The sequence below is a fragment of the Nicotiana attenuata genome, unplaced genomic scaffold (assembly GCF_001879085.1).
Source record: "Nicotiana attenuata strain UT unplaced genomic scaffold, NIATTr2, whole genome shotgun sequence".
Taxonomy (NCBI): Eukaryota; Viridiplantae; Streptophyta; class Magnoliopsida; order Solanales; family Solanaceae; genus Nicotiana; species Nicotiana attenuata.
Window position 1 is genome coordinate 56,360 of NW_017672484.1, and position 15,372 is coordinate 71,731.

Consider the following 15,372-nt stretch of genomic DNA (forward strand, 5'->3'; position numbering starts at 1 on the left):
TCTCTCTCTCTCTCTCTCTCTCTCTCTCTCTCTCTCTCTCTTCTCTATATATATATATATACATATATATATTATATTATTATATATATATTATACTATATATATATATATATTTGGACTGTAATAGAAACAGTGGCAGTCTACACATCCACCAACATAAATTTATTGAATCTTTAATTACCCACTTTATGAAATTTATGAAGATACTCTCAAGAAAAAGTAGAATTGATAATTTCTTAGCTATTAGTCAAAGAATTGCAGATTTTAGGTAGATCTGACTTTTAAGTTTTAGCCTAACATATTGAAAGCTTGTATTGTTGAAGGAGTGTAAAAATTGTCGCGATGTGACCAACAGATTACGGATTCAGCTGTGATAACCACCTCTTACTAAATGCAAGATAAAAACGCGTAAATAAGAATCAATGTGATCTAGCCATCCTTAGACCCCGCGCATAGTTGAGGTTTTATGATAAAAATGCGTAAATAAGAATCAATGTGATCTAGCCATCCTTAGACCCCGCGCATAGTTGAGGTTTAATGATAAAAATGCGTAAATAAGAATCAATGTGATCTAGCCATCCTTAGACCCCGCGCATAGTTGAGGTTTAATGCACCGGGTTTGCTTTTCTTTTTTCTAATTGACAGCTTGTAGAGACACACCATAATAATTTTTATTGAATAAAACACTAGAAAACTCACTAAAGTCCAATTCGTAATTGAGGGAATAATTATAATCCTTATGCAAGAGGAATAAAAGCATCACTTACCTATAAAAGTAAGAGTATATAAGAATGGCCTTGTTCCTTCACCACCAACATCATTGACATAAAAACTTTCTTCAATATTCTTGAAAGCTCATAACAATGGCATTTTTGGCTACCATTTCTGGCCATGAAAATATGCTTCTTTCCAATACCCTAAACAATAACTTTATTTTCAGTGGAAAACCTCCACAGAGACATTCTTATAGTTTCCTCCCCAAGAAAATCCAGGCTAGAAGTGTTGCAAACTCATCCAAAACATTTCAAGTCAAAGAAGAAGAATTCTCATCAAAGACAGAGAAATTCATCTTGCCTATGTTTGACTTTAAAGAATACATGAAAATGAAGGCAATTAAGGTAAACAAAGCACTAGATGATGCAATACCAATGCAAGAGCCTATAAAAATTCATGAAGCCATGAGATACTCACTTCTAGCAGGTGGAAAGCGCGTCCGGCCGATCCTTTGCATGGCTTCTTGTGAAGTAGTAGGAGGGGATGAATCCTTAGCTATTCCTGCAGCTTGCGCGGTTGAGATGATCCACACCATGTCACTCATCCACGACGATCTTCCTTGCATGGATAACGATGATCTACGTCGTGGCAAGCCCACGAACCACAAGGTTTTCGGGGAAGACACTGCAGTTCTAGCAGGGGATGCACTTTTGTCTTTGGCCTTTGAACATGTAGCTACCAAGACTAAAGATGTGACACCCCAAAGAGTGGTTCAAGCCGTTGGCGAATTAGGTTCAGCCGTTGGCTCGAAAGGGCTTGTGGCGGGGCAGATTGTGGACTTAGCTAGTGAGGGAAAACAAGTGAGCCTAACTGAATTAGAGTACATTCACCACCATAAGACAGCGAAACTTTTGGAGGCGGCTGTGGTTTGTGGGGCAGTAATTGGGGGAGGGAATGAGATTGATGTGGCGAGAATGAGGAACTATGCTAGATGCCTTGGCCTGTTGTTTCAAGTGGTAGATGATATTCTTGATGTTACTAAGTCATCAGAAGAGTTGGGAAAGACAGCTGGTAAAGACCTAGTGACTGATAAGGCTACATATCCTAAGTTGATGGGGCTTGAAAAAGCTCGGGAGCTCGTCGGAGAGCTGGTGGCTAAGGCCATGGATGAGCTGAGCTACTTTGATGCCGCCAAGGCGGCACCTCTTTATCATTTTGCTAATTATATTGCACATCGCCAGAATTGATTGACTGAAAAGTTCATGGTGAAGACACTGTGTATACATAAATGTAATAGAACTGAACTTCAGGTCATATTTCTACTTATGGATCCAAGTAAAAGAAAATGAAACATGGGTAATAGAGAGACCTAAACTTTTACCTGGTAACTAAGTGGGACATTTTTTATGTGGGAATTCAGGGATCACCTAAGTTGCTCCGACGAGGCAGTTTAGGTACCGCACCCGTGTTGACACGACACTAGTGTAGGTGTGGGTATGGGATTTGTACCGGATTTGGTCAAATAGTTTTGGGTACTTTGACCACGACTGACGGAAAAATTAGATACGAAATACAATTTGATTCGAGAAATCAGAACTAAAACTAGAGTAAATTTAAAGAAAATAGCATATTATATCTAGGATATCATCATTTACTTATCTACAACTTGAGAATAAAAAAGCAATCCCCACTTTACAAGCTATATGTAAGTATTCCACAAAATTCTTTTTAGCCGGATCCCCGCACCCATATCTGTAATAGGATCAGTATCCCCGAATCTTAGAATTTACATCTCGAAGGATCCAACATCTAGATCCGCACCGGTGACGGACACCCCCACCCGTGTCCAAGCAACTTAGGGGATCACATAGAGCTTTGGAAGTTGTCAGATCCAACAGTATTTTCACTAGACAGAAATCCAAACTATCTAGGAGTATGCACGGAAAAGAAATTTAAACATGCTTTAATCACAATAAATCTGCATTTTGCAGCATCATTCAACAAGAACTTCTCACCAAGAATTTTGATCTTCCTGCGATTCAATGACAGATGCTCTCTACTATTCCCTCATGGGCTATTTTCTCATTCTTTTTACAACGTTCGTGTCCAAGGCAATGTGGCACATTTCGACTATTCTAGTGGGGTACCTGCTACCTTCTACCAATACAGGGAAGCAAAATTAGAAACATGAAACCTCAATGAAAACTAAGAGTAAGTTCAGCTATCTAAACATTGATCAAATTAGATGTCATAGGTATAGGCTTTAGCTCAACTGCCTTTATCATTGCTATAGCCTATATTAATAACTACTAACGATAGTCACCAGATGTTGCCAATATTGCATGGAATTTCAATTCATGGATCATCCTATACATAGCTCGAAAGCTTGATAGGAAATTATTTCCAACGAATGAAATTACACATTAATTAAGTATGACAACGATTTATATAACTTTTAATTCTTTTTGAAGATCACGAAAAGTCACATGTAAAATAGAAATTATCACAGCTCAAAAACTTACCCTTGGCAGAACAAACTGTATCATAGTTTTCCTCAGGTACTAATACTATGCATTAGGGAAGGCGTAAATCCCAACCAATTGCAAGTTCCCAGTGTCTCTTTTGATTGAGGAACAGTTTTCACTGGAAACAACTAATCCAATAGTAAAATAGACCTCTTGACAGAGGATATCAGAGGGTTTAGCACTATATTGGAATCTTCTAACATATCTCTTGCACCACATGGTATAAATAGAGGTGGCGCGAAGCAGTTCCAGAATACAAGTGCTAAAGGATTCACGAGCAGAGAAAGCGTTTTTAACAAGGATGCTGCACAAAGTGGCCAACATTAATGCTATACTGTTAACATTCCTTACCTGACAAAATAACAACTTTTGCATACACAACAGAGCATCTGGATGTATGTGTTACTTATATTATTCATGCTATCATTCAGTCAAATAAGGACGAGAATGTGTTTTAATCAAAGTATACATGGCAAAGAACAGTCATAGAGACTTTCAAATGCTAGCTTACTATATATACCTTGCAACAAAAACCTAATCCTCAAAAGTGCAAAAGATGATGATATCATTTGTCTAACCCATGACTTTTGGTCGCCAACCCTCAATTACATCCTCTTTCAGCGCCCGCGTGTTGATGAATGATTCCCTGGAGAATATACTCTGAGCACAAAACAAATCAAGGTATAAGAACCTATTAAGTTGGCAACTGTCTCACCAGATCGAGAAATGGATGAATTAGTATTTTCTACTTAAAAAGAAATTTCTTTAGCTTTCATCTTTGATCTTGTCTAATTTCTCTATTTATTCTTCTTTTTTGGTATTTGTTAGGATTTGTGGGAAGAAGAGAATCTTAGGAGGTATAGGAAGACGAGAGAGTGTAATGAAAACATAATAACTTAGAGGAACCCTAAATCCTCATTCTATGAGTCGTAATTCTCTTTCTCGATACACCTCCAAATACTTGTGAATCAAAGCCAAAGCAAATTTTAGGTTTCAATGCGACTTTAGGATCTTCAACTTAAAGATAAAACAAAAACACATACTCAGAAAGTGTATTGAGATACTAAGAGAGTGCATTGCACATATACAGATTCATCAGACGGTCAGGAATTGAAATTATTCATAGCCTATAAAACTGAGCTGGAGATCGATTTTTTATTAATGGAAACTGCCTGCCATTTTATTTTTATAAAAATCTACCAACCCAGACACAGACTATTTCTTAGGCCAAAATCTCAACTTTTGAGACTGACAAACAAAAGAATATAGCAACATGTGTGAACTTCCTATAACATTCACTGGGTATCAGAGGCTATGTTGAAGAATTATTGCGATAACAAGGATCAATATAATTACTTAAAATGATAATGAAGATAACCTAAAAAGGAGATGCATAAACTTTGTATACCTTCATGTACGACTTCACGTAGGGAAATGAATCTGGAACAGACCAATTCTTATAATGCCCCAAAGCTATTTCTAAATGGTAAAGTTTTGGTCCAAGCGACAGATCCGCAGCAGATACCTCATTTCCATTTATAAATGGGCCCTTCAAGCAAAAACAAAGAAAAACTTCGTCAACAGTTGCTAGAAGCTGGAAGGAATACGATTAGAAGTAACCTATTTGAAAAACATTTGCGTAAGTCAAAGAACATTTGTGTAATTCAGCAAATTCACAGTTCCCACAAGCCAGGACATAGTTTTCCCTCAATAACAAGGGCATTTCATTAAAAGGATCTTTTGGCTTTCACACGAAAGGGAGACTGAAGAAAACGTCATTTTGGCTTATTTTTTTTCATCTTACTCCTTAACTTTCTTGCTGTTATACCAATCTTAGAGATTCTAGCAGTATTGGTGCAAACTTGACTTTGATTTGGAGAAGATTAAAAATAAATAAAAATTGAGGTAACAAAAGATAAACGTGTATGTCTCAGCCCAATTTGCTAGGGCATACTGGTTTATTGATTTTCCTGCATTTGCCAAACTAGGCCAAGACCAATCTAAGTATTTGCCCGACCTAAGTAAACCGAACAAATTGCAGGTAAAACAAGAGGGGAAACCACTCAATCTAACTTCAGCATAATTCTGTACAAAATGTAGCTAAAATGGCAACCAGAGAAATAAATGATAGACCAAAATAGCACCAGTTCAACTGGGAGAAGAGCGTACTTCACTTTTTTTTTAATAAGTAAAGAAGAGCATGAATTACATTTAGATAATGCAAGAACAAGACCTATGTAATGTTTCCAAAGCAATTGAACAAACAAAAACGCAAACCTTCCTCATACCCAAGTAGTCATCAATTTGAGGATCTTGGCAAAGCCAATTAAACATGGCCAAAAGGCAAGATTTTATTTCTTAATCTTCTCCAGCAAGGGATATACGGGTAAGTTATAAAGACTTATCTGTTTATTAGCCATAAGATTTTATTCCTAAATCTTTCCAAAAACATTATGTTATGCCTTTTTTCTATGATGAATTTTTAATGCTCGACGGCCTCTCGTATTATCAAATTAAGGCATGTCGCTCACTCTGATAAACTAAGAACGTAGAAAAGCAAAAGAAATTGATTGTTCAGAATGTAGGGTATGCTCTTCTCACCGTAAAATTCATAAACGGCATAATATAAACACAAGCATCGCCCACATATACAGATAAAATTCAATCACTTACATTTTCTTTAAGGTAATCATTGAAAGCTGTCAGCTCATCAAGTAATTCCTGCTCTGTTCCATCACTCGGGTCTTTGCTTTTCAGAAAAGCAACAAACTTTGGAAAGATCTTTGATCCACTACAAGAATATGAAACATAATGAGATACAATTGTGCATCAAAATGCAAAATAATTAGTACTTAGATTCTTCATAGGCAGACACAATATGAAAACTGCACATCAATGATCACGACAGGTAAAACCTACACGGAAGCCTTCTCGGGAGGAGTTGTCAGCGGAGGTTGAGGGAACTTCTCCTCGAGTGCCTGTGTGATGACATCTGAATCCGGAACCCATTTCTCATCAAGCTTTATTAGTGGAACTTTACCTTCAGGACTTATCTTCAAGAACCTAGATAAATTGTTATACAAAGAATATCAGTTACTTCAAAATGTACAATTTGAAAATAACAACAACAACAACAACAACAAGCCCAGAGAAATCCCACAAGTGGGGTCTGGGAAGGGTAAAGTGTACGCAGAGACCTTACCCCTACCTACCGAAGGTAGAGAGGTTGTTTCCGAAAGACCCTCGGCTCAAAGGACAACTCGAAAATAATAGTACTAAATTATCACCCTATGTGGCAATAACTAACTTAGGTATAAGGATGTTAAAACTAACCATTCTGGCTTGTTTCTCAAATCAACATACTTCATGTCATATGGAAGGTTCTTTTCCTCCAAAGTCAGCAAAACCCTTTGCGTAAAGGGGCCTAAATGAAGAAACAAAAAAGGGAAGCAATGTGACTCCAAAATCTCAATTCAAAATGTTGTTCTTTTACAAATGCAAACAGCAACTATAACTATGCGATAGACCCAAACAAACTAGGGTAGGCTATATGAATCATCACTTCTCCATTTTAGCTCAATCCCATATCATCATTATACAACAACAACAACCCAGTTTAGTCCCACACACAAGTGGGGTCTGGGGAGGGAAGATAGTACGCAGACCTTACCCCTACCGTGAATGTAGAGAGGTTGTTTCCAGTAGACCCTCAGCACGAGGAAAGGTGATAAAAATAAAAGTGAAAAAAAAAAAAGTTAAATGTATATAAACAATAGCAATAATAATGACAACAATACTATTATTATAGTAATACTGTCTTTTACTAATGCCACAAGTGCTATAGTGTGTAGCTATGATTAACAAGCTAGTCCAGAAAGAAGGATAATCAACTAAAATGTTCCCACTAAATACTTCATGTACGATATCTGCCCCAACAACAACAACAACAAAATCCAGTATAATAGTGAGGTCTGGGGAGGGTAGTGTGTATGCAGCATTATCCCTACCTTGTGAAGATAGAGAGGTTATTTTCAATAGACGTACCCTATCTGCCCCAGTAAAACAAAATTCTAACAGAAAAAATTGTAAACATTTGGAGTTCCCACATTTTATCAGTAGCAAAATTATTCTTAGGAATGATAATATTCTCATAAAACACTAAATTTTAGTATAATCAAGAACTGCTTCTGTGACTTTACTGTACCACAAATGAATAAGCATTAAGCAATAAACACCAAGAATATAATTATCAGAACTAATAAATATTATAAATGAAATAAGGGTTAGCAATTGAGGAATTTTGACATACAGTCGCCGAGCTTGTTCGGGGTAGTAACTGACTGTTTGACACAAATCTCAAGAGGGGCCATTGATATTATAGTAAAAGCTCTTCTGGGGGCTATAAATTTGGGGCGTTGGATGTTGGCAAAGTGTTTGATAGAGGTTGAAAATGCAGCTGCCGATGGTGTTATCTTCACTGTCGACATTTTGCGCACTCCTATTTTTGCTGCGGAAGGCTGTAGGCCTAAAATTTAGCAACGTGGGTGAAGTGACAGTGTTGGTGATTTGATTAGTGGACGTGTGGCAATTAGCAATGGTAGGTTAGAGAGCCCAAGATATGGTGTGGCGTGGAATTCAGTTTTAGTGATATTATTACTTTTAGCTTGCCAAAAACTATTTATATTCATAGTCGAAAAAGTGAAAAAGTATATAAAATTTATATAATTATTATATATAATATACAAATATATTTTTGATTATTATTTTGAGATTGATTATGCAGTGTCATTTTCCTTCAATTTTATCTCTGAGGGCTTTATAAAGATGAATCTAGACATGATAGTGGGATTGAATAAGAGTATTTTTACAAGTGAGGCTTGCTCGGTTGGTACAACCGTTAGGTTCTGGGTTCGAGTCACATTGGAGCGGAGTGTGAAAACACTATAAATCTGTTGGGTGTGTGAACAAAGTACCACATTGGTAGCTGAAAAGATTGGGAGTCTACATATAAGGTGTAGGGATCTCTTAGTGGTGTGAGGCCTTTTGGGAAAAACCGTGCGGGCTTGGCCCAAAGCGAACAATATCACACCATGTTAAGAGTGTCATTGGGCCGTTTAAGCCCAACAAAATCCTCCTAAATTGGGAGAAATTTTGAAGAAGAAAAAAATAAAAAATTACCCTTAATTAGAATTGGTAAGTATGCTCTAAGCAATCGCATTCTTAAGGTGATCGTCAAAATTTGTGATAAAAAGTCCTGGTGCTTATAGTAATCGTCAGAATTCCTGATAGTTTCGAGATTTTATTTTCACAAAAATCTTCTTAATGGGATCCAAATATCCATCCAGCGTAGTTTGCGTCCAAACTTCCATATGAATGTGTACAAGTTAGAATGTTGGGCTTCTCATTCCCAAGAAATTTTGTTAAATGTTGTTCGTGCTAACCATTGTTGGACTAAAATAAATAACTAGTATTTGAAAATTTAATGAAAAGATAGTTACTTTTAATGCGAAAACACCATGATAGTATCATTGGTTTCAATTTTTAAACACCTGATTTTTGAAATCCATCCATGATCCATAATAGTGTTATGGGTTTCGAACTTAAAAAAAGTGAAACTCTATAATAATGCCTTAGATTTCGTCCAGGATGCTATTACGGAGTTTCACTTCTTTAAGTTCGAAATCAATAACACTATCATGACTTTTTAAAAGTCATAAATTAGCTATTTTTCAATGAATTTAGGGTGTGTTTGGTATAACGGAAAATGTTTTCCCTTCTCTTGATAAGGAAAACATTTTCCTCCAATTGGAAGAAAATGAGTTGATAAGGAAAATATTTTCCAAAATATCTAAGTCGACCAAACATGGAAAAATTGAAAAATATTTTTCGAAAAATATTTTCCTTCGTACCAAACACACCCTTAGTTTCAATTACAAATTCCAAAAGAAAAATGACTATTTTGAACTCTTACCGAAAATTTGGGTTGGATGCCGCGAAAGGCCCATTTTTATTTTTATTTTGTCCATATCCCACACCGGCAATCTATGTTTTGAGTTTTGACCTCATTGTCTACCCAATAGCATTATGGGCGGGCGAGTGCAACGAGAGCCACTTTTAAGCATATTATTTAAAATATATCCATAATTTATAATGTATTTAAAGATTAGTCAATTCACTTAAACTTCAGGATTAAGTATTGGATATAAGATTCGAATTCTAGGTACAATTTTCAAACTTTAGAACACGATGTCTTAAAATTTGAATTTTGGGGTTTAAACTCTAGGACGATGTGCCCTAAAGTTTGAGCGAAATTGTCTAATCTTTAAATAAATTGTTAACTGTAAATATGTTTTAAATAATATGCTTAAAAGTGGCTACCTGGTGTCATTTTCACTTAGAGCCCATTTGGATTGGCTTAAAAAAAGTGGCTTTTAAGCACAAGTGCTTAAAAGCACTTTTTTAGTGCTGGGGCTTATTTCTTAAATAAGTAGTTACGCGTTTGGATAAAAGTGCTGAAGCTGAAAAAAAGTTGTTGAAGTGTTTGGTAAACAATTGCTGGTAAGCACCTTTTCTGTTAAAATGACTGAAATATCCTTAAAGCTGTTAACACTAAAAATGAGCTTATTACTACAACATCCTTAATGTAAAATTAACTCAAACACGGATTAATTTATGTCTTAATTAACTTTAAATCAATTTAACTAGATAAGATTATATTTAATAAATATAAACCATATGCCAATAGAATTGCAACATGCTTCTGTTATGAATATTCAGTGTAATTAAGGGTCTTATTAATTGCCTATCACAGAAAAAACCAACATACCTAATTTATTATATTGCAGCTTGTAATAAAACTTTCTATTCTTATTTTCTAAGTCACAACTTTAATCCTACCAGACGTACCGTTCAAAAATACCGAAAAAGATGAGATGAAGGTCTAATACGAAGGAAGAAAAGTTATAATAATGTGAAGAAAGATAACTACAATGTCAAAATGGAAGACGTGAAAAAAATGACGTTATGACTTATGTAGTAAAGTAAGGGTATTCTGGAATTTACATAAAACATCAGGAATAATAAGGTCAATTACTTGGTCAAACATAAAAAGCTTTTAAACCAAAAAGCAATAAGTTGGGTATCCCCAACTTGTGGCTTTTGGCTTAATTCAGCTTAAAAGTTGTTTTTAGGTTTGCCAAACACTTAAACAAGGCAAAATGTGCTTTTAAGCTGATTTGACCAGCTTTTAAGCCAATCCAAACACCCTCTTATAGGCCTGCATTGGATCATATCATCTTTATACTCTGCTGATTTCCATTAATTTGTAAACAAATGAACCCTTTTTTATCTTCGATAAACAAATGAACCTAATGAAAAAGAAATAAGTACAACTTCTTTTATATGGCTACTAGTTTATCTCACGAAGGTTAAAATGTAATAAGCAAATTAATCATTAGATATAAAATTATAGCTTGATTTTCCAGTTTACCAAACAAGAATATTTGAGGGAAAATAAAATTATTTACTTTTCAAGTGCAGATTAAATTACTTTATATAATTTATTAAATACTTATTATATAGGCATTTGGTATTTGATTATATGTAATAATATCAAATTCGACTTAATAAACACATAAATGATCTTCAATGCAAGTGATTATGAGCCCGTTTGGCCATAAAAAAAGGGGTATTATCACTTTTAGTCCGCGCTCGAAACTATTTATATTTGGTAGCAGAAAAGGTGTATAAAATTTGTATAATTTTTGTTTATAACATACCGAACGTTTATATATACAACAAATATACAAATTTTATATATTTTTCATCTATTATCTTTACAGCGGCTATATAGTGTCATTTTCTGTAAAAAAAAAAAATTGTTTTTTTTCGAAATCAGTGTTTGGCCATAAAATTTTCAATTTTCACTTGAAGATGAATTTTTAAATTTTTTGAAAATTTGAAAAACTCCAAAAAACTGTTTTTCAAAATTTTTACTCATATCACTCACAAAATTCTAAAAAAACCAAAAATTATATTCATATCCAAATGCAACTCTAATTTTCAAATGTTATTTTCACTTGTTTTTTTTTTTTTACTTTTTTTCGAAATTTACGATTCTTATGTCCAAACGCCTATATGGTCTATTATCGACTAATGTTAACACGAATAATCAAACAGTTTGACCAAAAAAATCATAATCAAAACCATGAAGATTGTTTAACCAAAAAACTGAATATTTGGTTAAAACTAGAATTTAATAGAGAAATCGGGTTACTGATAATCAAGAAATAAGAGATTTTGAGAACAACAATAAATCAATGAATAAGAATATATTTCAATATAATCGGAATGATATTTCTCCCCTTACAGATGTTGTGACTTTCTCCTTTTATAGTTAATTCTAAGGAAAAGTGTAATGCATTTGTCTTAATGAGGCAATTACGAGCAGTAAATGACATTAAAAGAAACGTTATTCAATCATTCTTATTAAATACAAATTCTCTAACGTATTTGGCATTTAATGTTGAATTTGGACTCTTTTACGCTATCAGATTCATATCTTCTGATCTTCGAGCTTTAAATGGCTCGAACAGGTACGAGTCTCGTTTCATCTAGATAATAGCTCGTGCCTTTAAGTATCTTCTCTCCCGCATCTATTGTTGCTCGTGCCTTCTGACTGTTTGCCATGCTTTGACTATTTGACCGGTCCACGTGTCATGACATGTCATCTTCAATATTTAAATTCAGTTTTTCTCCAATACAGATAGTCCCCCCACTTTCTATTTATTTATCAATTAAATATTTGGGAAGTGGATCTTCATTAAAAAGGGAATTTTTGCCATAATTAATGCTATGACAGTACTAACGCTTCAGTTGTCTTTTCTATTTAATGCATCGCACACGTGTCTCCTTCTCATTAGCTGTGTAATTCTGCAGCCTTTTTTCAAGGCTTCTTCAACTCCACTATTCACGAAGTGATAGTTGCCTTTATTATAGGCTTTCCATCATTACATTTTTTAATCTTTGACGGTTGCTTTTATATAAACTTAACCCCCCTTCCACAAATTTTTACCTAATATTCCACTATTTACTTCTATTCACTTCTTCCTCTGTTCACGTCTTTCTACCATGTCATCTTCAAATCCCAACCCTAGGAGAGTCCCAATTCTTGACAGTTTCCCCAATGCCCCTGTGAGACATAGAAGGGGTAGAGGGGGTAGACTTCGTGGCCTTGGATCCATTCGTGGTGGTACCTCTGGTTCCATCACTCCTTCTTCTAGCTCTGGTATTATTTCTAGAAGTTCTTTCATTAATAGATCTTCCTCTAAAGGCAAAGAATCTTCTGAGTCGATGCAAGAACATTTGGTCGAAGAAATAGTGCCAACTGATTTATCTTTCGAGCATGATAAAGAATCCCTTCATGACCAAGTAATTAAATTAGAGAGAGCTGACACTTATCCTTCTTTAATTAGTGAACCCTTAATTTCCACTGTTCGAAAAGATTGTCGTTGGAGAGATGACCTTCATATAGTTATTCCTAACCCAAACCAGAGAATATCTTCTTATAGGATTGGTTTTTCCTCTGTTTATACTTATCCCTTTACTTTGGGATTTATTCCTGCTATCGACTCAGTCATACTCGATTTTTTTCATTTTTTCAAAATTTGTTTGGCTCAAATTGGCCCTCTCGTATTGAGAGCAGTAGCTTGTTTAAGGTATGTATCGGTAAAGGCTGATGTCGATTTTACCTTCTCTCATCTGATTCATCTTTACCACCCCAAGCTGTTTCGCAATGGTATTTTTACCCTAACCACAAGAAGTAAAAGGGTTTTGGTAAGCCCTGAAGATGATAAGGATCGAGGCTGGTACACCCCTTATGTTGCGGTACCCACGGTTGATATGGTGGGTGAATCAAATATTCCTTTCCCTGAGAAATGGAACCTTGCACGTAAGTATTTCTTTCTTACCGTGTCTGTTTTATTTTAACTCCTTTTCTAATTCTTTTTTGCTTTTTTGTAGCAACCATGGGAGATGTGGAACCCGTCCCTAATTTTCGTGGTTGGGTAGATGCTATTTTGAAGGCCGTGCCTATGGAGGCACGAACCTGGAAATCTATTTCTAACAAACATGGTTGGAAAGTAAAAACTCACGGTATGCGTCTCTTATTGTTTCCCGTATGTTAAATTCTTTCCCCTCTTCTAACTTTTTATCCTTCTTTCTGTCAGGATTTGCTATTCGAGGAATGTCAGCTGAAGTAGCTATTGCCCTTCGAGCTTCTTTTGGTACTCCTCTTTCTTTGGAGAGAGCACAAGCTACGCTGTCAAAGAGGAAAGTTGTTGAAGAGGATTCCGAGGATGATGAAGATGAAGACACCTCTTTGGCAGTTAGACCTAGAGTCAGGAGACGTATCATTTCCGAAGATGAAGCTGAAATTTCTCCTACCCGTGCCTCCTCTCCGGTTAATATTGTTTCCGATGATGAAACCATTCCCAGGGACACCATTGAATCCACTCAACGTCTCTTCACTGAGGGTTTCGAAAGTGGTGATCTAGGTCCGGTTTTAGATGAGGTTCCTCTTTCCTCTTCCATTCCTATTCCTTCTTTAGTTTCAAGTACATCTTTGCCTACTTTATCTGTTCCTGCTTCTTTGCCAATTTCTGCTCCCTTACCTGCTTCGACTCCCTCGACTCCTGTTATTTTCACCTCTTCTACCGTTCCTCCTTCTATAGCTCCCCCTTCCTCTGTTCAGCATGCAGAGGAGGGTTCTAGTAGCAGAAGTTTAGCTATGAGGAGTGTAACACTTGAGGTTCCTGCTACTAACAGTCTTTTAAGGAAGTCTGGTGGAGCAGATGTCTGGCTTAAGCCTTTAATTAGAGATATTGAGAAGAAGAAGATGGACAGTCACAATTGCTTAACTTTGATGAATGACATAGTTCATTCTACGTTGAAGGTATTCTCCCTTACTTTCTAATAATTTTTTTTTTATTATTTCTAGATTCTTATCTTCATGAGTTGTCTTTGTAAGCCAACCTTATTGGCACGGAGTTGATGGGAAGAATTTTCCTTTTAGAAAAGAAGGCTCGTGAATCTGATAAGACTATTCTCGAGGCTGAGAGGGTAGCTAAGGAAGCCCAGCTGGAGGCAGCTAATTGGAAGGAACAGTTTAAAAATGCTCAAGACACGATAAAAGAATTGCAAGAAAGCAACCGTAACCTGGAGCAGCAAAAGCGGACTCTGACTTCGGATTTAGCGAAGGCCAAGGCTTCTTCTAGTAAAGCCGAGAAGGACAAGGAGCGCCTCGAGTGTTCCTTTTCAGAGCAATTATCAAAGTCAAGTGAAGAAATCAGAGAACTTAAGGCACTCTTGAACAAGAAAGAAGAATATGCAGGAGAGTTAGTACAAAACTTGACTCAAGCTCAAGCTGATTTGAAGATCTCCTCTGATAAGGTTCATGCATTAGAGAGTTCTCATGCCTCCCTTGAAGCCACCCTTGATTCCACTTTAGCTGAAAATCAAGTGTTAAAGAATGATCTTGCTATGTGGGAAAGGGATTATGAGCTTCTTGAGGAGAAATTTAACATAGAAGTGAGTTGGGCTTTTCTAAACTCTCGTCGTGATGCTTTAACTGAGGCCAGACAAGAAAACTTTGATTTAGAATCGGAACTGGCCAAAGTTTTGAAAACCATTGAGATGACCCAACAACCACTTGACTTTCCTTCTCCGGCAGATGAAGCTCCCGTGACTGAAGAACCTTTAAATGAAGAAGCCGCTGCTGTGACAATTGAAGTTGAAAATGTTGCTATTCCAGCTCCCGAGGGTGAAACTTCTATGAATCAGTTTGAGGAAGCTGACGCTTCCGTGGCTCTTGCTCCCCTCGAAGAATCTACCATTTCAATCCCAACTGAAACCACTTCTGTTGCTGTTTCTTCAGAAGTTACCGTTCCCGAAAGTGAAGCTGATATCACAACTTCTGATACTCCAGCCCCTCAGTGACCAGTTTATGTTTTCAAACTTTATTTTTATTTGCTTTGTTGATTGGTGGAAAAAGTCCCCAGTTATCATAATGGGGCACTTGTAAAAATTTCTTTTTGTTGACTAAGTTTTTACTTAGTCTTTTTAATTATATAAAGAA

The 15,372-nt window shown here is 36.0% G+C and overlaps 2 protein-coding genes across 2 annotated transcripts; one reads left to right on the forward strand and one right to left on the reverse strand.

Moving 5' to 3' along the window:
* The first annotated feature begins 681 nt into the window (after nucleotides 1–681).
* LOC109213371 (geranylgeranyl pyrophosphate synthase 7, chloroplastic-like) lies at nucleotides 682–3,413 on the forward strand. The gene has a single exon (XM_019377162.1). It carries the CDS (start codon nucleotides 864–866, stop codon nucleotides 1,959–1,961), a length of 1,098 nt encoding a protein of 365 aa, XP_019232707.1. The 5' UTR covers nucleotides 682–863; the 3' UTR covers nucleotides 1,962–3,413.
* A 115-nt stretch (nucleotides 3,414–3,528) lies between these two features.
* LOC109213372 (glutathione S-transferase DHAR3, chloroplastic) lies at nucleotides 3,529–7,847 on the reverse strand. Its single transcript, XM_019377163.1, has 6 exons — nucleotides 7,549–7,847; nucleotides 6,573–6,663; nucleotides 6,159–6,302; nucleotides 5,913–6,030; nucleotides 4,648–4,788; nucleotides 3,529–3,899 (listed from the first exon to the last, which is right to left on the reverse strand). The coding sequence occupies exons 1-6, from the start codon at nucleotides 7,724–7,726 to the stop codon at nucleotides 3,813–3,815; spliced, it is 759 nt and encodes a 252-aa protein (XP_019232708.1). The 5' UTR covers nucleotides 7,727–7,847; the 3' UTR covers nucleotides 3,529–3,812.
* Between the last annotated feature and the right edge of the window lie 7,525 nt (nucleotides 7,848–15,372).